The following is a 23728-nucleotide window of genomic DNA, read 5'->3' as shown; positions in this document are numbered from 1 at the left end:
GAACGTTTAAATATCTTAACAATTTTTCGAACTTTATAAATTATAATAAGCAATTCTTGATAGGTTAATATTTCATCCTCATTAGCAATATCTTCTTCAACAATTACATTGTCATTATCTTCATTGTCAATACCACTCTCACTCTTACTCTTTTCAAAGTTGGAATCCGAAATTTCTATATCCACAGTATTTGGATTCTTCTGTTCTTTATTTTTTCGGTATAACAAATCTATTACTCCTAATTGAATTCCATGTGCATATCACAACTGCTGATTTGCACCAATCAACTTTCCAACTTTTTTCATAATTGTCGCCCCATCAGTCGTTATGGATACAATATTTTCTTTCAGGGATAATCCATGTTTCGCTAATTTAGATTTAAGCAGTTAATTAAGCCATTAATTAGCTAATTAATTTCGCCCGTTATGGAGACATAAAAACAAAAACGTATACTATTTTGCTATGTTCGCGATACCTGAACATATAGTGGAGACAATTTAAAAAATTTCTAGTAAATACCGAAAAACCGGTATTTAAACTTGTGAATACCGGTATTACGAAATTGTACAAATGGCTCAAAATACCGGTATTCGGTATCCCGGTATTGCAATCCCTAATTGTAATGTCTAAAAAGCGCACTGCAGCAAAAGTGACTGAAGAGTTCAATGCCCATCTAGATATTCCAGTGTCAGTGATTGCAGTTAGAAGTCACCTTCATAAACAGAGCATTTATAGCAGAGCAGCAATTCCCAAGCCATTTCTAATAGATGTTAATAGTACACGTCGTCTACAGTGGTGTCGTACTCACAAAACCTGGTCGATTAATAAGTGGAAGAAAGTGATATGGTCTGACGAATCGTGTTTCACGCTTTTCCCTACAACAGGACGGGCGCACGTTTGGAGGACACCTGCACAAGTATATGATCGTGATTTTCTCCTTCCAACTGTCGAGCATGGAGGTGGATCTGTAAGGATATGGGCAGCCATTTCGTGGTTTTCTGCTGGACGAATCGTAAGTCTTTCACTGGGAGGATCACGGGGAGAAGTATAGAAAAATACCTGACCAGGCCCATTCCATCCTATGATGCAACAATTCCTGCAAAAGAATGAATTTTCCAGGATGATAATGCACCTATCCATGGAGCGATATCTATCCACTCATGGTTTGATGAACATGAGGATGAAGTTAAACATCTGCCTTGGTCAGTACAGTCACCCGACCTCAATATAATTGAACTGTTACTTTAGAGCGTTCAATACGGAATCTACCATATCGCTCCCGGAACTTTCACAATATCTTCAGGAAGAATGGTACAATATTCCACTAAACACTATTCAACACTTGCATGAATCGATTCCTAGGCGAATTCACGCTACATTTCATGCCAAAGACGGTCCTACATCATACTAATAAAGGATTTTAAGAAATTTAAATGTTAAGAAAGAAATTAAGGTGAAGAAATCTAAGGTGTTTCCATTAATTTGATAACCACCTGTATATATATATATTGAAATTAATTATTACATATGCAATATTTGATTTCATTGAATTCATAAATAATTTAACATATTAATTTTTAAAAAACAATTTTTGGAAATACACTTTTACTATGTCCTGAAAAACAGTTTGAAATTTTTTTTCCACTTTTTAATCTTTTGTTTATAATTCCTTAATAAATATTGAATAATATAATTTAATGCCAAAATAACCCTCTCAAACTCACTACCAAATGATACCATTCGTAAAGAATCAAAGTTTAACTAAATTAATAATTATAACATTGTAATCCTAAAAATATTACATCAGTGTGTTGTCATCCAGAACAAACAAATATTAAAACTTTAAAACTTCTGCAAGTTAGGAAGTGTGTCAACATGATTTCAAAATTTAATCTTTGAAATTCTGAAACAAGTCTCTATAAAAAGGGGGGGGGGGAACCGAAGCAGAAATAAAACGATTCAAACATTTTTAAATATTTTATTCACTTTTCAAAATTCTAAAAAATATGATTCATTCACAATGTCACAACTTTTACCAGAACATAAAATGCAATATTTCACTCAGCACGCAAAACAAATGTGAATAAAACAAAATGAAAGAAAGCATGATGCTAAGATTACAACAAACATTACGGTGGCAGATCCCCTTTACACCGGCAAATTAGACAGAAACGGAAATGGAAGATTGGGACATTCCTTAAACAAAATAATAGCTTTTACAAACACATCTCATTTCCTAACATTGGGAAAGAAATTAAGCAGAAGACTATGGATTTATTTAACAGTAGTGTTGCTCAAACAACACTATAGGCGAACTTTTAAAGCGATAACTTGCAAAGTTTACCTTTCAAAAAATAAAACAAATGCAAATGAACGGCAACTGATAAGGGTTGGTGAAAATGATAGGGATAGTATCATGTTCTCAAGTCAAAGCAGAATTATGAAATAAGTACATAAAAGTAAATTTAATTTGTACTCTATTACAGTGACATTTAAAGTCAAATAAAAAGGCAATGAACAATAAGAGAAGAAATTCTTTCAGTTAAATCTGTGGTTTATATAAAAATTACAAACTTTTAATTCATAAACTGAATGATGGATGGGAAAGTCTTACGCCAGTTGAGTGTTAAACAAATAGCAAATTAAATCTTTATTTATTTCAAAAAGGTATTAAATTTTTATAAAAATATTGCTTCCCTTCCAAGAAATTTTGCTTTATTCACTGAAGCAATAACAAAAATCATAAATTCAACACATAACATCAAATAAAGCGAGATCGTAATGATAAAGATTTAATATTTAACTACGTGGTCCAAACTTTTAATACATAAATTAACAAAAGAAAAAATAACAAGACATAAGAATTACAAAATTTTTCAGATAGTTCACAGACCAAAGGAAAGATGCAAAAGCCTTGAAAGACTTTAAGCATATCAGTGAATCTAAATATAATAAAAATAATAATCATAAAAAACTAAGCAATGCTCAAACAAGTTCTGAAATTTTAAACGCCCTAATACAACGACCAGTACCAATTACAACACATACGCATGTAAAAAAGAAAGATTGATTCAAACAGTAATACGCATGGAAGAAGCAATTTTGTAGCGAAACAGGTGATTTATTTATTACTGGAGAAATTTTTAATGAAAGCAAGCCAGTATAGAAAAAAATATATCTTTTACACTTTTTTTAACAATGACAAACCCAGAGATTAAATATCTTTTAGCTGAGACGCTAGACAACATTAGGAACATAGAAGCGCTTGATATGTTCAAAAAGAAAGAAAAAGTTACAATGGAACACTGGTTTTATTCAAGACAAGCAACTGGCTTGTAATGTGAAAACAGCTTGTATCACAATAAATTATCTTCACATAAAAAAGTTAATATTTGGCATGTAAAAATAGAGCCTTCCATACTTTATTTAAAAACTAGTTTCACGTACCAAAGTGTTAGACTTAAGAAGATGGTAGAGAGGTCAAGGAATAATTCGCCCAATTCTTAGGTTTAAGACATAATGGTTGTTGAAGTTACCACCACGAACTACGTCTAGAGCAATACCGTATTCTTAAGTCTAACCATATCAAAATTGTCTTAGACAGCAACAGGTCTCTCCTGTCACACATTCTTGAAAATTAAAACAACAATTAAAAGTTTCGATTGACTTTAGAATAGATAAATAATAGCAATACAAATTTCTTAACGACATATCAGCATATTTAAATAAAAAGAGAATTTCGAACAGAATTAAATGAAACGATCCGTAAAGTTTTAGTAACGTTCCGAAATCAATTTACAGATGATTAGAATAAGAATGAAGCTTTCAACTGATGCTAATAAAAATAATTTAGAGGAAAATAAAGAATTTGTTTCAAAAATTCTCTCATGTATCCACACTTTGCGACAACCTAATCTGACAGTGAAGGCAATACAAGCTAGAGATTTCATAGTTAATAGATTAAATTTCAATACACAAATTTGGCAATCCAGAAAAAAGTTGAATACATTTAAACGGTTTGTGAAATGTTCAGCATCGTTTTCTTAATTCTCATTAATAATGAGACTTAAGAAAGACTTATTCTCATTAATATTTCATTCCAACGGAACCGCATCGTCTTCTTAAGTTTCATTAATTAAAGTAATAGCCGATGCCAAATTAGTGTAGCAAAGTGTAGTTACTTATAATGCATAAAAATGGATAATAAATCAGATTTAGTTGATAGGCGAAATTATAAAAAAAAGAAAAGAAACAAAATTAGCATAAAAAAGACAGTCTAACTTCACATATAAAACTGAAGGCAGTGAAGCACTGCTCTGTCCAAGACAAAAGGGAAAAAGTACTATCTAAAGCAGGTTTCTGCTGTCCGATACATTCAAGAACTGAACTTCATGCATGCAAATGAAGCATCTTTTTCAATTCACTCATCAAATGCCAGTCTGTCTCATCCAGCTCATCACGATAATATTCTTTGCACACTTCGATGGATTGGCGAGTCACACGGCTTATGAGGTAATCTTCGTTATCGAAATGGGTGCCGTATACTTTCGGAAGATCGCCGTCTTTGGCTTCAACGGTGATGCGGGCCTGCTGCCCCTCTTTGGCACAAGCGACGTAATCTCCATCGATTTCGATCACAGAGACGCTGCCCAATTCAAGATTGCTTTTCGTGGAAACGCAGAGTGGAGTGTACTGCCTCAAACTACCGGCTTCCACCAGCACGTCCAAAATAAGAGGGCAATCAGATTCCCCCGCATCACCAGACAAGACTTTAAGGATGCACGGAAAAACGGCCTGGTGCCTCGCCTCGTCTCGTTTTTTATCGAATTCTTCTCTGTATTTCACAAACATGTCGAAAAGATGGTAGATAATATTTGCCGAGAAGATCTTAACTCCCAGAGAATCGGCAAGTTCTTGGGCGTCCCTATCGATTTTCACATCGAAAGCGAGAATAGTCGCGTACAGCTTGTCATGCTCCAGCATGATGGAAGCTTTCATGACATCCCTTTTGACGACAGGTCCTACTTTGACGCCGACATAAGGAATGGATGCACTGGCTAGGTAGTCTAAAAGAGCTTCCAAAGAACCAAGAGTCGAAGCAAGGACATACACACCGCGCTCTGAAGTCTTGATATTGTTGACGGTTTGGTTCAATAATTCTGCCACTTCAGATTTAAGATGCTCTATCTCACTTTGATTCTTAGCGACAAAAAGAGGCATACCAGCAATTGTTTTATCGAGATCTTTTCCTATGAGTTTGACTCCTTGAGCTCCTTCAACAGTTTTGTACTCTAAGTAAGGGTTTTTAACCCTCAATTCTTTGAGAGGACGGGGCATCAAAAGAGAACGTATTTGAGTAACGATGGGTCCTTCATGCCCAACGAGTACAATTGTGTCGCCTTCTTGGAGATGCCCGTTGACTAGAATGACGTCAATCGTGGTCCCTAACCCTGAAATGGCTTTTACTTCCAAAACAGTTGCCTGCAACTCCTGGGAGAAAGTTAAGCGCTTACGCATGAATGACTGAGTAAGTTGCGTAATCAAGCTCAAAAGGTTTCCCATTCCATCTCCAGTAATGGCAGAAGTCGGGATCATTGAAACAAATGTTCGAGGATCTGGATTCTCATAAAATAAAGCAGCATTTAAACACTGTTGTGCAAATTGAAGTACAGTATCCTGGCAACGCTTTTTGAACTCCAGTAGAGTAGTTATGTTTTGTTTATTAATTACATTTTCAATATCCTCATCTTTGCCGCTTTTCCACCCATAAATCCTATCTATTTTATTTAATGCAACCACAAAGGGAATTTTGCTGTTCTTCAGAAGATTAATAGATTCTAAGGTTTGAGGTTCCAAGCCATGCATGATATCTACCACTAAAATCGCCATATCACAGACAGACGTTCCTCTAGAACGTAAATTACGAAACGATTCATGACCAGGAGTGTCTATCACAAGCAAACCAGGCACTTTCAATTGAAACGAAGCAAAATTTTTCACCATTTTACATTTTTCTTTCAAAGCGTCTTGGGGTATCATAGTTGCTCCAATCTGCTGCGTGATTCCCCCAGCTTCAGAATCCTGAACATGAGTTTTACGAATGAAATCCAGAATTTTAGTTTTCCCAGTGTCAACATGCCCCAACACACAAATTACCGGTGATCTCAACTTAACTGAGTTCTCTTTTTCTTCAGAAGTGGAGATGATGTGGGTATCGCTTTTAGGCTTTACAAGATTCGATTTTTCAAAGGAATCTTTGAATCCGGTAGCAGATATATCCTTTGACTTAAGCAAAGCGTGCATAGCTGCATGATGGTCTTCATCTATAGCATCGGATTCTTCGGAACAGCTGAAGTGACCAGCATCGGATTCAGTGGTCATACCTTCGGTCGCCCGAAAATCGTTGATATCCCAGGATTCCTTCGAATCAAAGCTACTAGGTAAATCTGAAAGACTCTCCTTACCAGATTCTTGAGAAGAGAGAGATTCTGATTTATGTCTTTCCGATTTACTAACAATACCTGAATCAGACCGGCTCGAATCCAATCTCTTCCGATTTGTTTTGTCCATCGACAAACCTCCCGGCCTCTTTTCGCCTAATTGAGGTACATCAACACCTTGTTGTCGAAAGGCCTCGAGAGTAGCTGCTAGACGAGCTCTGGATTGTTTCTGAGATTTTGACAAAAGCCGTCCTTCCGCTTTAAGCCTTTCGCGCTTCTGTTTCTCTTTCAACTTCTTTTTCTCCTTTTTTTCTTGCTCTAATCTCTGCCTTTCCAGGGCCTGTTTTTCGGCCTCTTCGGCAAGTTTTCGCTGAATTTCATCTTCCTGCTTACGCCTTTCCTCCTCTTCTTTGGCCTTCATCAAGGCATCATGAATAGCTGCAAGTTGTTTCTTACTTGGACGTTTTCTGTCCTTCTTTTCACTGTCTTTCTCCTTCAACTCGTGCTCATCATTACTGGCTGCATGAACTTCAGAAAAGTCGGAAGATGAACTGTTTGTCAGTACTTTTGCAGCCTTTTGGGACACCGAAGTACTATCACTCTTCTGCTTATCACGGGCTTTTTTTTCCTTTTTCTTTTTAATGCTGTTTTTCTCGGTATGGCACTCTACTCTGGAAATTTCAGATGCATTTACATCTTCATTTCCGAGTGAGGAATTTTCTGGTGCATTCGCATCGACACTAGCAATCTCATCAATCTTCAGGGATAAAGATAGATCTTTTTCTTCACATTTAAGTGTTTCTGAAAATTCATTTTCTTTGGATAATACGTTTTGATTTAAGTCACAGGAGTTCGTTTCTTTTTCAGCAGTTTTAAAACTATCTTCTGGATGAGGCCATTCAAAATTGAAAACGCTTTCAGAATTCTCGTCATTGGTTTCTCTTCCTTTTTCTACTGCTCCACCATTCATGCATAATTGCTGCAAACCATTACAAATCTCAGGTAGATAATCACCGCCGCCATGTTCATTTTCTTTGCACGATGTAAAGTTCTTTGCTATATCATCCGTTCTACAATTGTCTTCAGAGGCATATTCTTGCGATTTTACACCCCAAAATCCTGAATGGCAACCGATGGCATCTTTCGCATCAGTGAAACGACTGGAACTTGTTCTCGATCTGGGTACAAAATCCCTCTCTTCGTGATCATCGGGAGATTTCTTTGAATGATGCCTTTTCTTTTGCACGACTTGAAAATCATCAGAAGTCAGAAATTCGACTGGAGCATTCGGATCAGTAGTAGCATGGTCTTCGGATTCAACGTTAGTCTGATTCACCACCTGCTTGACCTTCCTATTCTTTCCCATTGGAAATTTCTCTCATGAGTGGCACACCTGCAGAGAAATGAAAATGAAATAAATATATATGAATATAGAATGAAATTGCTATATGACATAGTTTATACGCTAAAGAAATTCAAACTATTCAATTGATTCCCGTCTCACTTTGCTCAAATACTATATGTTTCAAATTTGGTAACTATAGGTTAAGCAGTCTGGTCTGAAAGGCCAACAAACATAGACATGTAACATTCATCTTTATTATTATTATTATAGAATAGACACATTTGATGACTAGCTGGTTCACCTAGAATAATACTTTCTAAAATTTTCAATGAAATATTTTATGTCATTAGATATGTTAGATATATTATAGATTAGATACTTCCTTCAGTAAAATATTTTTAAATTTCAAATTTTGACAGTCAAATAACTTGTACTACTATTAAACCTTACACAATTTTGCACCATGTACTATGTATTTCTCTAATTTTCAGTCATCTCCCGTAAAATTTGAACTTTAAATAAATAAATTTCCATTAACAAGAGAACTTTTTTTGCTGAAACTAAATATGACTTTTTAAAAGTGTAAGTACAGAAGATAGAATCGTTCAACATTAAATCTTATGTGAGCTACAGATCTTTTTTTTTTTTTTTTTTTTAAATAATTTATACAATACCTCAAAGAATTATTTCATACATTTTCTCTGGTTCATCGTGAAATTATGTTTTTAGCATTACTTTCAAAAGTATTTAATGACGTAAATAATATTTTATTCAATACAATGTACTTCCGAAAAAAATTGTGAAATCTAAATTTTTTTCATAATTTGACATAAGAATTATAATTCAAAACAATTAATTATCGGACTTTTTTGTTTTCAAAATTTCATTCTAATTGTTTCTTTGCTATCACAGCATACTCTTTACACGGCTTCTTGGATACCCTTTAAAAATCTAATTCCATTAATCTTTTTTAATCAATGAATCTTTTTTTTTTTTTTCGTCTACCCTACTTATATGCAGACTGTATCACGTTCCGCTATTTTCTGAACTGACCGTTCATGAGTCGCAGAGGCCCCGTATCGGCACGTCCCTGTTTTACGAGGAGGGTTATGAATTTTTTACTTTCTGCCTACGAGCACGTCTCCTTTTTATGCGAGTTTAATAAATAAGGAATCAAACACGAGACGCGCCATATTTATATGAGCGTAACCATTAAGAGAAAACAGCGACTCTGGTAAATATCCACAACATCCTTTGGGTATGAAAAAAACATTCCTGAGATTTACAGCCAATGGCGGTATTTAGTTCGGTTAGTTATTTTATCTTTATCTAGTCGTTCGCATCGCGTTTTCTGAAACGCTGCAAGAAATATATTTATTTACACTCGGAATTTTTACGTTTATTTGCTTTTCAGAGAGTCAATTTTTAGCTAAAACTACAAGGAAAAGAAATGGAAACAGCATTAATCATAATGAAAAGGTAATTATGTGTGTTTAAAATTTACAATTAACACGGGGTGCTCGTTATATATCATAGTATGCAAGCGTCAAAGAAAAAAAAAGATATTTATTAACGCATTTTACGGTGTACTTTAAAACACATTACGGCTAATTCCATTTAAATAAATAAACAAATAAATTTTATATATTTACGAGCTAAATTAAATTTATGCACATAAGATAAACTTGGTTTTTCTTCATTTAACGAACTTAACTTATTTGCGCTTAAAACTACTCTCGATAGTAAAACATCTTTTATTTTTTCAAAGCCATTACCGTTAAATTTGCACCAAAAAACTGCTGAAAACTACAGCATTCAGTCATTCCCCGTTCCATCAAAAAATCTACTTCACTTCAACAATCTTCTGTCTAACTCAGAATCGAAACATTCTAATCAGTCGCCTCGCTTCCGGCTCGGCTTTACACGATCCACGTACACTCTAAAATGCAATGAGGGATCAGCACCCCGCTACAAATGCACATGTGCACAGCACTTGCTTTTGGCTCAGCGGTCGAATGAAGAGAACGATTTTTCAAACAACATATTGCGTCCAACTCGGATATACAGGTTTCCCTCACAACATATTACCATTTACATAACCAGCAAATACTGGGTGGAGAGATCAGTGATCAGTATTCCTCTCGTGCTTCAAGGAGGAAGCAGTGTTGTTTCGGGAAATAAATTCGCCAAGAATAAAAACACATAAACAAATCATGAAAAAAATATTTTTTTAGAAAAGATGAGAGCAAATCAGAACTTGCATATATATGCCTTAAAATTTTAAAACCCTACCATATTAATATCTTTTATTTCAATGCAATCCAATAATAATGCATCATAAAAAAATTGGGACAAGAATCTAATTTACTTTCTGAAGAATTACATATTTTCTATCCAACCTATTTTATCACTAATAAACTAAACCAACATAAAAAAAAAAAATCTAAATTATGACACTTCTCTAAAAAGCAATCATCGTTAAAAACTTTAGCAATAACTACCCAACTAAACTCCGCCATTTCGAACTTAGAATTTCTAGCATATAGCTTTTCATCCAATCGTTAGAATAGCAAAATGAAGCGTTCTCTTTCAAACATTCGATTTGTAAAGGAACGACTGAATAAACAATATTATACATTGCATTTTACAAATTTTCCTATTTAAGACTTTCTGCACATGTTTGGCATTCCTTTGTACATATAGCCGTAAGTCTGAATTTGTGTGTGGGGGGGAGGGGATAGGGAATAAAAAATATTACTGTAACAATTGAGGTACAAATCTGAACTTTTCCGCATTGTCCATCGCACATATACACAGCAACAAATACGCATTAAAAACCAGTAATAACTCATGTTTAACATGCACAGTCGTACATTTTCACAATATGAATGAATTCACATTCAATGAAGTTCAATCGAATTTTCAAGAGAAGTATCAAAATGCAGCAATTTTTATAGGTCCAACCAGTAACTGGAGACGGAAGTCAAGATGATTCCGCGCTGTTCATTAGCTGATTATCACGGGGTATTTTGTCTTTGAATACAATCATCTCCTCGGTATCCTCAATTTGTTCTTTCAGCAGTATGTTGGCAAAATTCTAAATATGAACACATGCGTATAATCTTCTTTTTCAAAGTTTTAATTGTTATTTATTTAGTCATTCACTCTATGTTTCTGAAACTGCTTTTAATTTCAATAATGCAAAAAGGATAAAGAAATATTCTTAAAATAACATTTTAAAATATTGTATTCTTTATTTTTATCTAAAAGTTATTAACATTAGTGTCATTCCGTAATATTTAAATGTAGTAAATACTCATTAAACGATTGTTTAGATTTTTCTTATAACATTTTTTTCAACATTTAATATTATAACATTTTGACATTTTTAATATTAATATTTTTGGTAATTACATGATTTTCAGAATGTATTGTGATTTCAAAATAAATTCCAAAGCTGCTTACAAAAGACAAAAAAGAAAAATAATAATGGAGTTATTTTGATTCCATGTCTCTAGTCGCGTGAGAAAATCCATGTCTCCATTGACGGGTTGGCTTTCAAGTTTGCACTCGGACATGTTACTAGATACGGATGGGAGGGCGAAGTGGAAGATAGAAAAGAGTATTTACAATAAGCAAAATATTACACATGCCACCGCAAGCTTATGCTAAAAACAGCTTTTAAAAAAGACATATGATATGCTAAAAGAGTGCATATTAAATTTAAAAGTATAAAAATATGAAACAAAATTAGCAACAATTTAAAAACAGCATTTAAAGGCAAATTAATCTGCATACAAATTAAAAGGGTGTATTCCAGTAATAAAAACAGAATTTAAAAAAAATAAAACATGTTCCAAATGAACATCGAAAAACTGATCAAAAATGGAAGGATATCTATATGAAAACGGGACTAGGTATCACTAAAAATAAATTTTTCTTAATTTTAAGACGGTGCAAAAATAATTTTTGTATAATGACATACGTTCCGAAGATATGATGGAAAGTAGAATAGTTACCTCTTCTTGATGTTAAGAAATAAGTGCACCAAATGTTGTCCGAATCGTTTTTAGGAGTAAACAGACAAATAGCTTTCATTTAAAAATACATAAATTATCCTCATTTTTAAAATTTTGTTCTCAGATTTTAGGCTCGCTAAGAAATTTTCTGTAGTGGAAAAACTTTTGAAACAAGTATCTAATAATACTGGAACTTTCATTTATTTAATTTCTTTCGATTCGCTTTCTTCCCTTCACAAACCATGCAGTAGAAACAATGAGGTTTGTTAATTCGTGTATGGAAGATCAATATATCTATGCCAAGTTAAAAAGGCAGTCCTTTGCCATTTTTTTCGAAAAGGACAAACCGTTTATTCCTGCATTTGTCCTAAAGACTAGTAGCTACTCTTCCTTGCCAAATGTCTTCCTATATCAAAATAAATAAAATATAATAATTGTGAAGAATCTATGGTATCAGCAGCATCAGAGGTCCACTTGCGTCTTAAGACGGTTGTCTTGCAGGGGACAACAAAACGAATACGCCAAATGGTGGAATGGTACGGCACACAAAGATCATTGATCTTCAAGAGAAATGCTGATTGTAGGTACAGCGAATATTATTAGGGTGCCACTCATTGACACAAATAAGATCATTCTAACATCACTTCCCATAAAACCTGGTCTAAAGAACAATTCGCTGAGGCACTCAATAAAGTTGGCGATTGCTTCCAAAATATTTCTAAAATGTTTCTTGGGATTAGCAATGAAAATCTAAGAGAAAGGAATTTTGAAGGCCCTCAAATTTGCAAATTAATTAACGATTAAAATCTTTTCAACATATAAGGCTACTTTTCGGTCTCCGGCTTGATCAAATTTCATAATAATTATTAAGAATGTTTTCAGTAACCACAAAGCAAAGAGCTATGAAGAATCTACGCAAGATATATTTAAAAGTTGAGATAAGTTAGGGACTAATATGAGCACAAAAGTGCATTTCCGACTTAATTACTTGATCAAATTTTCAGAAGATCTGGGTCATAATAGAGAGGAGTAAGAACCGAGGTTCCACCACGATATCAAAGTAATGGAAGCAGTATCCAGGTTGACAGAACACACATACGGTGGGAAACTATCGTTGGAACTTCCAACGCGAAACATCCATTGCACATAAAAAAGAAGTGATTTTCAATGAATTAATTGATCCTATTTATTTTTCATTTTATTGGACTCAATGCAACATCGCCTTGTATGTTTAGCATATCATTTAATTGTTTTAGAATATCGCTCATTGCTACTGGTCGCATTTGATTTATTGATATTTATTTCTTTATCTCACTCATTAATATTGCCTAAATTTTTTTTAAACTTCCATTTAACATAGATTTTAAGTGATTTCTGTTCTGACTGCCATCTGTTTATTTTATCAGTTACTCTTTAAGATGTCAGTTCATCGCATTGATTTAATAATATAATTGATTTGCATTTGTTACAGTTACAATGTGATTTGTGTGCTGCACACATATTGTTGCTGAAATACAATTTTCACTTTATCTCGAAAATTTACAGCCTAACTAACAAAAACACAGCCAGATTTGGAACCAGTATCAAAAAATTTCCTTAAAATCCGTGAAATATTATTGGCAATACAATCTTAATTGAGCAATGATGTTATAAGCATTTTCTTAAAACAATCACCAAATGGACATTTAAACTTGTTGGAGCATTCTACTTGCGATGAGCACAAAAAAGGAAAATCCAGGTTCAATTTCTTTGCAGAATCGAATATATATATATATATATTTTTAGAATAGTACATTTTTCCGTAGAGTGCGGCAAAATTTCGCAACAAAATCAGCGTTCAGACCTGACATTGAAAAAAAAAAATCTATCTGTCTAGATCGTTGCGTTTTAAAGTTTACAGAACTTGCATACAAAAGAAGAAAAAAAAAAAAAAATAAAAAATAAAAAAAAAAAATATCGAAAAACTGATTTTTTTTTTTTTTTTTACTTAAGAAGATTTTAAAGGGAAAGATTCATGAAAACCTCGAGGTCTTTTTTTGACAATCAAAATTATTATTTTGTATACTTTGTATGTGATAATGTAAAAAGTAGTGTTTTCACATTCTATAATCGCAAATTCACTTTATTCTGTCTCCTCCCCCCCATCTTTCATTTATTTTGGCCGGTGTTCTCCCCAAGCTATTTCATTTCTCGTCCGATTCCAAACGCCGGCGAGGTAAGACTCGAAATATTCCCCACTCCAACCAAAAATGTACCCGAAACGAAAAGGGCATTCGGGGAAAAGAGATTGAGAACCCTTTACATTTACACGCCTCTTGCTGATTTATTTCTTTTTCCCATCCGGTTGATAGCTGCAGTGAAGCACTTCTCCCGAAAGGAAACCTATTTTGAGAAGTCGGAAGGGAGGAGCTGTCGAATATTCTGTTACCTCCTCTTCACTTTACATCAGTAAATAGCTATCTGAATAAAGAGGGGGGGGGGGGGATTTAAGAGTAGAAATGATAGCGATGAAATCGTAAGGAAGATATGGGGCACAAACAGTCTTCCTGTAAAATTTATAAGAACCACAAAATTATTTTGAGGATAAAGGAATTCACATATTCCCCACTTGACTTTTTTCTCTCAAGACTTCAAATTATCTAGAATACCAGAATAGTAGATGAAGAAAAAGACAGGAGGAAAATGAATGATACATATTTACTGTGATAGTAAAAAATTCTGTAAAATGTCTTCGCAAAGGATGAAATGGCAGCTGATATACATAAACAGGTCATTTTATGATCATTAAAAAAATTCAACCTCGATTTTTCACTCATTTCCGCGGTTTGATCTTCCCTGAATCCGAAAGGATTCGCTTATCTATCGGCGTGTCTGTGAATATAACTCAACAATGCAATAAGCTAGATTGATGTGCAGTTTTTAAACCGAAATAAATTGCAATCCAATTTGAATGAAATTCATCAGCGAAAAGATTTTTTGTCAGTCCGAGACTGAACGAGATAACTCTCTAGACGCAATCACTTAGATGAATTAAATTAAACTTTGAAATAAATATTAAAATGTAGAATATATTCTCATGTGTATCAGAAGCAATCTCTTACATAAATGAAATTTGGTATGCACCATAGTTATACTTATCAAATGCTGAGTTCCGTCAATCTAAATAAAGGCGTCCGCAATACATAAGCCGTTTTTAAGAAGCACAAAAACTGCCCCATTGTCTTAATATATCAAAAAGCACATTCCCAAAGATTTAAAAAAAAAATGATTTGAAAGCATGATCGAAGACCCAAAATATAGGTCTGCAATCATACTGATATCCAAGTTTTAATGATCTAGCTTGTTGTTGTTTTGAGCTATTCTGCTTTCTGTACTTTGACGGACAGATTGTCAGAAACATTTACAGATTATGTTAAAAATATGATAAAAAGTTCGGCGTAAAGACTATTCGCCGAATTTCTTCCCGCTAGCCTAACTTTTTAATTATCATATTTACAGATTGCCTTTATTCCATGCACGAGCTTTTTCGATCATTGCAGGGCAGGACGCACTGGTTGAAGCAATTAAGCTAGAAGACGTGGGGATTCATCAAAATCTCGAGACCATATTCTTACATTTGCTAACTTTCTCTCGGTATATTTCAGTATGAAAAGCAAAAAAGTTGAATTTTCGTCTATAATTTAGATCTAAATCTTAATGGAGGATTCCTCATTAAAGTCCGAAATAGTCACGTCAGAACTTTCCTCAGTCACTACACAGTTTGCCACCGCGAGTAACTCTTGAGGGTTAGGCATCATTTTTGTTAGAACTAAAGGGGGGGGGGGAGAAATCCAGCATATAAAACTGCTTCATCGAAATTCCCAGAGGAAAAAATGGGGCATGTCTAATGTCCGAAACTCATCTTAGCAGAGAAGAAGAATTCCCATTTTTGAGCAAGCATCTGAGTCCATTTTTCCTTCCCACTCACTCTGGGAATCCCTTGACACAAGAATGTCTTCAGATGAGAGAAGAGCCCTCCTTTACCAACCAGGATCCATTTTCTAGAGTTGAATGGTGACATTAGGCGATAATGGCCATTTCGAACGTTACCTTCTCTTTATACCTCTATTCCGGTTTAACATCCCCCCCCCCCAAAAAAAAAACTTTTCGAAAGTGATCAATATTACAAAAAAAAAAAAAAAAAAGAAAAAAAAAAGAAAAGGGAGGCAAAAATTCACGGGGTTTGGAACAACATAATCTTTCCAATTGCAGCTCTGAACTTCCATTTAGAGAAATAATAATAATAATAACGCCCTCAAAATCAGCTGAAAATAGTACGATCCGTATTCACTTAAGACAGCAAAGAGCGAGAGCATTCTTCAGTCATATGCCAGCACAACGTGACGCGTTGAATGCATTAAAATATGAGGACGTCTTTTCTTTCACTACATGTGACCAAAATATGACAGAAATCTACAGTTTAAAGATCAGACTTTATACCAAATTTCGTGAATTTAGCTTATTGTTTTTGAGTAACAGTCTACTCCACGAACGGAGAGATTGTCAACAGTCCTTTCAAAGACCGACTTTGATTAAGCATAACAAGGTTGGTGATAAAATTATATGCTAAATATAAAGTTTCCTAGCTAGCTTCATTTTTACTTCCTCGTATGCGTAGCATAGAGAAAATATAGTAACCGTCAAAAAATTCGAACTCGAGATTTTGACGAAACTTCACGTTTTAGACTTCCCTGCGTTCGAAAAACACATTTTTGGAAAATGTCTGCGACAAAGGTAACAAAAATGCTTTGAGCTAGGCGGTTGAAACTCGGTATGCGGTCTTGACACCAAATTTGCAGATTTCTATCACATTTTGAGTAAAATCAGTTCAAAGGAAATCCAACTGTTCAAATATAAGTTAATACGAAAAAAAGAAGAGAGCTAGATATAAAATTCGGTACACATATTTAAAATCTATCTAGTAGACACCTATCCACTTTTGAACCACGTCCAACAACTGCTTGGCTGTCTGTCGGTCTATACTTTCAGAAACAAATAAATGCGATGTTTGAAAAACGCAAAGATTTAAATATATCAAATTTGGTATGGGATTTTCTGACTATAAGTGTAGTTTTCTGTCAAAATTTTGTTTCAATCGGTTGAAAAAAACACACAACACAAATTCAAATTTTGGATACTATTAACGCATACCAGGGATGAATCGCCAAGGATAACACGATAGATTCAGTAAAAATGGTAAATTCACGGCAAAAGTTAATATTTCGTAAATATTGTACGCCCATGCCATGTAGTTTTCTCTGGCATTACAAGAGAAGGTGCGAGAAAGTTTTGGGAAGACCACTCTCGCTGCTTTGTGCTGGTCATGCACACATTCTCACACAGATTTCGTTAAAAATCGAGAGAAATCTACAATTCTGAAATTAAAATTACTATTAAGCTTCTGTGTAAAATAGTGTTCGGAAGCTTACTGGTCGATTGCGCCCTATTTTGTTTGAAGGGGCAGTACAAATAGCTATTTCCATTTTATATGCATATATTCATATAAAGTCTTTCCCTTTATGTTTGTTGATACTGCACAGAGTTTGATTCACTCAATAGAACGCAAATGATGTACACTATATTAAAAGGGGAGTGGATTCGAAAATCTAACAATTTACATTTACGATCATTGCAATTTTAGCAAAAATGTTAAGTGTGTGTGCATTCAATATTCTAAGGACTCTATGCTATATTCAGCGTTTATTTTTCATTATAATGTTCATGAAGTATATAAAAAAATTCTGAGAATTACAAAATATTATAATAAGCGTTAAAGGCTAAAATTCCAAAAAGGAAATCTATGATTACTTCGATTTTTATATAAGCCTCTTGTTTTCTGCAAAATATTAAATTGCAACATAAACGCAACAATCCCTAACATCCAACGATGGAGACAAAAATAGAAGAAAACACGATAATATTCTACTTAGATGAAACGAAGGACAGAATTCTGACAGAGAAAAAAAAAAAAGACATATCTTCCGAAATAAAATAAAACTCTAACGTAAAACGTTCTAAACTTGTAAGACGGAATTTTTCAGAATAAGCGCGTCAAAATTTCTGAATAAAATAGATGGAAATAAAAATGTGCAAGAGAAGGGAAAAAACGAGTTAATTTAGTTTAAAACAAACTCGAAGAACGCCAACTCGCGTGACGCAAAATTAATTTCACTGGTTCTGAAAAGCAATCCGGTCACGGCACCGGTCGCAAAATAGGAGGGGAGGGAGCACAAGAAGCATTCTCCTGAAAAACACTCGAAGCGATGAAAAGTTGAATGAAGACGAGTGAAATAAAAGAACAAGAGACGGAAGTAGTTATTAAAGTTCGGATGGGAAAAATTGGGGAGGCGTTCCATTTTCTCCCGAAGTGACATCTCCGAAGTGAGAAATTGTTTTTTGCGGAATGGCAACGGACTCAAAGAAAAGGCATCAGAAAATAAAGAAAAAAGAACGCGAAGCGATTGAAAAGGATAAAAAGTATAAGGCCAGTCATTAAATTTATAGCGAAACGTAAAATTATGAAATGACAAAAATTGAAATTAAAATAGCGAAAATTAAATGTTTTTAACAAATTCGTAGCTGCGTCTGTATCTTGGTTCCTTCAACTTTATATACGCACGTGGAAAATATGTAGACATAAAATACAAACACTATTGTTTTTATCAACATCTCTGGAAAAATGAATTTTTCTGTGTACTATCAAATATTATATCTAAGCACTACTAGAAAATTTGACAAGCATATACTGAGGGCAAAAAAAAAAAAAAAAAAAAAAAAAATACGGTAGGAAGTTTCATATTAAAATGCTCAAAATATTATTCCAATGCGCGATATTATTAATTTTGAAATGGAATAAAATTCGCATTTCACATTATTTAAAATGTATGGCCCCTTGAAGCCATTATCTCCACGACCACTCGTGTACGAAATATGGATAATTAGAGCGGGACTACAAAAACAAATAAATGATCTCTAACATCCATTTTTTGCAGCCCGCATAAATCTCAAAATGGATTGTAACCTTAGTTTCCGTTCATTGACACTGCGTCGGGGAAAACAATGCTAAGTGTTCAGAAGGAGCACCGTTATCGCTTGAAATCTGAATTGAAACTTCGGAAATTCGTGTACAATTTGCTTATTAGCTGTAGCAACAAGCGTTCCGAACGCAATTTTTCTTCCAGTTGAAACGAATTAAACAGAAGGATGACAGATACCAACATCTTAACGAACCTGCCAACTTTCTGAAAAGTTATGCACGCTTAATGGATGCAAAAAGGTCAAACCAACAATATTACAGTGTTGTAGTAACTCAGCGTCAACGAATTCGGCATAATCACCCGATCTTTAGGAAAACAAATGATGAACTCTTCACCAGGATTCACAGTTTAGTGCATGTCAAAACGGTTTCGGTTAAAAGCTGGATCTATTCACCTGATTTCTATGGTTAAAATGAATTAGATCCGACACTGTAGACAAAGTAAAAGTTAATGTAGGTGTAAGAGGTTTCAAGAAATGATTAGAATCATAGCTTCAAATAGGGGAGGGGAGCCAAGGAAAGGGTAGCATTGAAGTGATAATATAAAAATAGTGGAAAATCAGACATGATTATTTTCAAGTGATACTTCAACCTATCTTGCGTAGCCCGCTGTAGAAAATCGATAGTACATGCAGCGTCTCTTCTTTTCGAGTAATTGTTTCAAAAATTCTATTTACATCCACAACTACGTTTTCCAGACCACATGCTAAATTTCACTTACGTAGATTGCGAAGTTTCTGTGTTATCCCGTTTACACGCGCACAAACTGGCCGCGAGATTGGCAGATTTGATAAACAAGTACAAATCTAGTGATAAAATTACATTTGAAATTTTATCTCTCAAGATAGTAAAGTTCTTAAACCATCATGGTTCATATGAACGCGACAGACATCTAAAATGTGGATGAAAACTATCATTTTTGTGAAGAGAAATCATTACCAATTTTAATTCACTGGATTTCTAAATTATTGTTCATAAATAGACATAACTGCAAAAGAAAAAAAAATGTTTAATTTAAGATGTGGAGATTTATAAAAAAATCTCAAGATCAAATCTTTGACGGTTATTATAAATTCTATTTCTATACTTCGTAGCAGTAAAGAAGTAAAACGAACTCTGCCACAAACCGAAACGAAACAACTTTTCAGAGTATACTAGATTTTTCTGCGTATAGTTACGCTCCATGATAAGACTATTTTTTCGATTAAAAAAAACAACACCCACATACGAATCCGATCTTGAACACTAACTCGATAAGCGAACACGGAACAAAATTTCACATTTCGCCAACGCGCAGTAAATGTCTCCCGTCATTAACAAAACAGGCCTCTATAAAATAAACATGGGGGCCAAGGAGCCAGTGCAAGGCAGCTTTAAAAAATACGATGGCCGATATAAAAGTACGGACTGCAGTCCATAAAACGCGCATAAAAGTAACGCACTCGGGCACAGAAAAACCGGTGTTATTGGATTAAATCGGAGGAGGGCGCACCTTTAAAAAGTTCCAGAAAATTCCTGCACAGGAGAACGCTCGTAAAATGGAGGCTCACGAGCTTTTTATACCCTTTACCTTTTCCCCATATAACTATCGGGAATTTTGTAATGCATTATGCGCCACTAAAACGAATCGCATAACCATACCAGGCGGAGGGCCGCAATCAGGCCAGGTGCTAACTAAGGTCATCAAAATTATGGATGATGAGCACGTAAAGAATTTGGCGGGGTCATCGTAGAAATAGAAAGCCGAGACTTGATTCAACTATTGCGTCACTGATAAAATAGGATCAATTATTTTTAAAGGATCCTTTTTCAAACATACAATGTTCTGCCAAGATGGATAAGACTGGCCACATAATCATCTGGAGTGGAAGGGCAGTGTGAACGATGATGGTCAAAAGTTCAAAATTGCGAATGAATATTAAGATGCAAATAGAGGAGGATTAAAAAGCAGTAACAAAGTTTCAAAGCGGGCCATTTTTAACCGATCGAGAAACAGGAAGCAACACATTCGAATATCGCTATGTTTTGATAGGATTGTCGTCGCAACAGCAAAGGGATGCTATCTAGGTAAATGCATCCATACATTTAAATGAATCATTTTCACAAACTCGTACACTTCAAACACTTACCTACTCATATCGACTTCAAATATCTACCCAAGACATAGAAAAACAAGAAAACATAATTTGGAACTATGTCTGTCTGTCTATGAAAACACTTATTCAAAACCGGAACGAGCTGGTAGGAAGAAATTTCATTTGAAGAATTTACATTAAAATTTTAGAAAGGTATCACATTTTAAACAAATTTCATGCACCTTCCTATCCAAATGAAGTGAAGTCTCGAATTTGTGGCACATGGGTGCAAGGTTAGAAACTTGATTGCCCCAATGAACTATCGTGTAAGTGAACCATGATGTTTGTTAAATATGACATCAAGAACCATATACTTATTCGTTGATGTGGTGAAACAGTATATGAAAATCAGGCTTAGGTGTCATCCTCATCTTTCGATCATTGCTCAAAATTATGAGATTTATTCCCAACGGTTCAGAGCATCAAAAAGAAAAATTAATGTCTATATCGTTTTGTACACATGTGAACGCGATAACTTAAAAGTACCAAAGGCTAAAAAGCTCAAACTTAGCATAGGATTTTATCATTAAATAAATTATGTTTCAAAATGAGGACAAAATGCGTTCATGCTTTAGAATTCTGTCGCTCTGTATGATACTTCAACCGAAAATTAAAATAATTATTTGAAGAATATACAAATATACATAATGCTTTAAATTTAGATTTATGTTGCATTTCAACACACAAAAGCAATGCACAATATATATGATATCTTAAAAACTAAAAGTCTGAACGAAAGAAGAAAGTCTTAAAACGTAGTAATAGAAGACAACCATTTTTATACCTTTAATATTTAATATTTTAAACAATTTATGCATTATAACTTTTAATTGATATAGTTCTATAAAAAACACAGCAATCGTATCAACAAATTAAATAACAGCAATTAGAATTTTTTTTTAAATTATACTTTCAAAACAATTTTAATATATAAGAAATTTTAAAAAATAAACAATATATAATACTTTGCATACGATAATCATACAGTTAAAATTGAAATGAAATTCATATATAAAGAGTTCAAATTTTAAAAAATGACACATTTCATATTTTTTGTTTGATTTAATGCATTGTACATAAATCTAGTGAACTAAGTGCCTTAAAGAAATGATTCACAGATCCCCAGTGAAAGAGAGCATAAGGTAGGTATAAACGCCGTCAGTTAACAAAAATATTTTATAAATAAATGTTTTATAATTGTTAATTTTAAAGTCGAAATCGCCACAATAAACTCATTTTATTACAACCGATCATACATGTTAATAGGAAATTCAAGGGATCAAAGAATCATTTCGAAATGGCCCAACTCCACTATAACAGAGTAGAATATAAATACACTGCACACACGCGAAATAAAATAAGTTTTAACGGAGTAAGTTCCACCGTGACAACATAACCATTTTCTATGAAAATTTTATTCCAATCCTTACCAGCGACCTACTTTGGATATTCTCAAAGTACAAAGTTGCAGTAACTCGAAAGAGCTTTTGTGTAGATAAAATACAGAAAAATGCTAATCTATGCAAATATTTTTTTAATTTCAGATACAAGAATATGCCTTCTTTTCCGAAAACTTTCAAATAAAAAGTTAAAGAATACCATCATAAGAAAAGCGGAGTCGGGGAAACTTAAAATGTTAGCAATTAAATCCAAAAAAGCTGCAACAGTTAATTATAATTCAAGTTATTAAGAATGTAACGGATACCATTGACATAAGAAAAAAAATTTATGGGAATTAAAATAACTTGAAGGATTATAATTCGAAACCTGAGACTGTTTTAAAACAATCAGCAACTAATGATAATCAGCAATCGATTTAAAAAAAGATTACATAAAAAAAAAAAAAAGTAAGAATGTTACATTTTAAATCCAAACTAAGGTAAGTGAAAATTTAAATAACCTTATCATTTAAAAGGATTAAATAAATAATAATTTGCATCTCTAAAAGTTAAAAAAAAATCATTACCAAAGAAAATTTATAAGGATGAAAATAGTGGAGACAATCTGAAAAGCGTTCAAAAGGTGAAAACATACGTGTTCGTTAAAAACTTAAACTCACAGTTTTGATACATTGTATCTATCATCTACTCCTAGCACAATATTCAGTTTTCTTCGCTCCAAGGCATGGTGTGCCATCTAGTGAGTCCAGTGCAAAATAAATGGTTTCCCCACAAAGATCTAGAAATTGCTACAGCCTTGGATTGAACATTAAAACATTTATACAATAATTAAAAATTGATTCAATTTAAAATTTACAACCGATGCCGAAAAGCAATAGCAAATTACAAACATTTTGTGACAAAAATAAACTTCAAGGTCTTCGTGTGAACCGTGATTTAATTCTACCGAAATCATTTTATGTTCAGCGTTGCTCATAAATGGTGCAATACGCACATAAATGTCGATTTCATTTTAATATATTTTTAAAGACAAATAAATAAATTACAGGCAGTAGAATGCAATCGATTTTATTCAAATCTCGATCCTATTCCACTAAAATTGATAAGAAAAATATAAAAATATTGAAGAAAAGAAATTTTTAACAAATATTCAAACATTTAGATATTTTAACAATAAGTTAAGAGAATATTCATGGGACTTGAAAGAAGAAAAAAATAATTCAAATAAAAAAATAATCCATTCAATAATTCGAAGAAGCCACAGTCCATTGCAACTGAAAGCGAAAGAAAATAAATATTTTGTTCTGCATTGTA

At 33.6% G+C, this 23728-nt stretch overlaps 1 protein-coding gene across 1 annotated transcript in view; it reads right to left on the bottom strand.

Annotated features, from left to right (window-relative positions):
• Positions 1-1962: 1962 nt before the first annotated feature.
• LOC129968692 (eukaryotic translation initiation factor 5B-like) overlaps positions 1963-23728 on the bottom strand; it is a 35952-nt gene continuing 14186 nt past the window's right edge. Inside the window, exon 2 of the mRNA XM_056082851.1 lies at positions 1963-7833. Within this exon, the coding sequence (XP_055938826.1) occupies positions 4390-7806 (3417 nt within the window). The 5' untranslated portion in view covers positions 7807-7833 and the 3' untranslated portion in view covers positions 1963-4389. The remainder of the gene's footprint in view (positions 7834-23728) is intronic.

This window comes from Argiope bruennichi, chromosome 5 (genome assembly GCF_947563725.1).
Source record: "Argiope bruennichi chromosome 5, qqArgBrue1.1, whole genome shotgun sequence".
Classification (NCBI taxonomy): Eukaryota; Metazoa; Arthropoda; class Arachnida; order Araneae; family Araneidae; genus Argiope; species Argiope bruennichi.
Note: the sequence above shows the minus strand (reverse complement) of the source record. Positions and strands in the feature narration are given on the sequence as shown.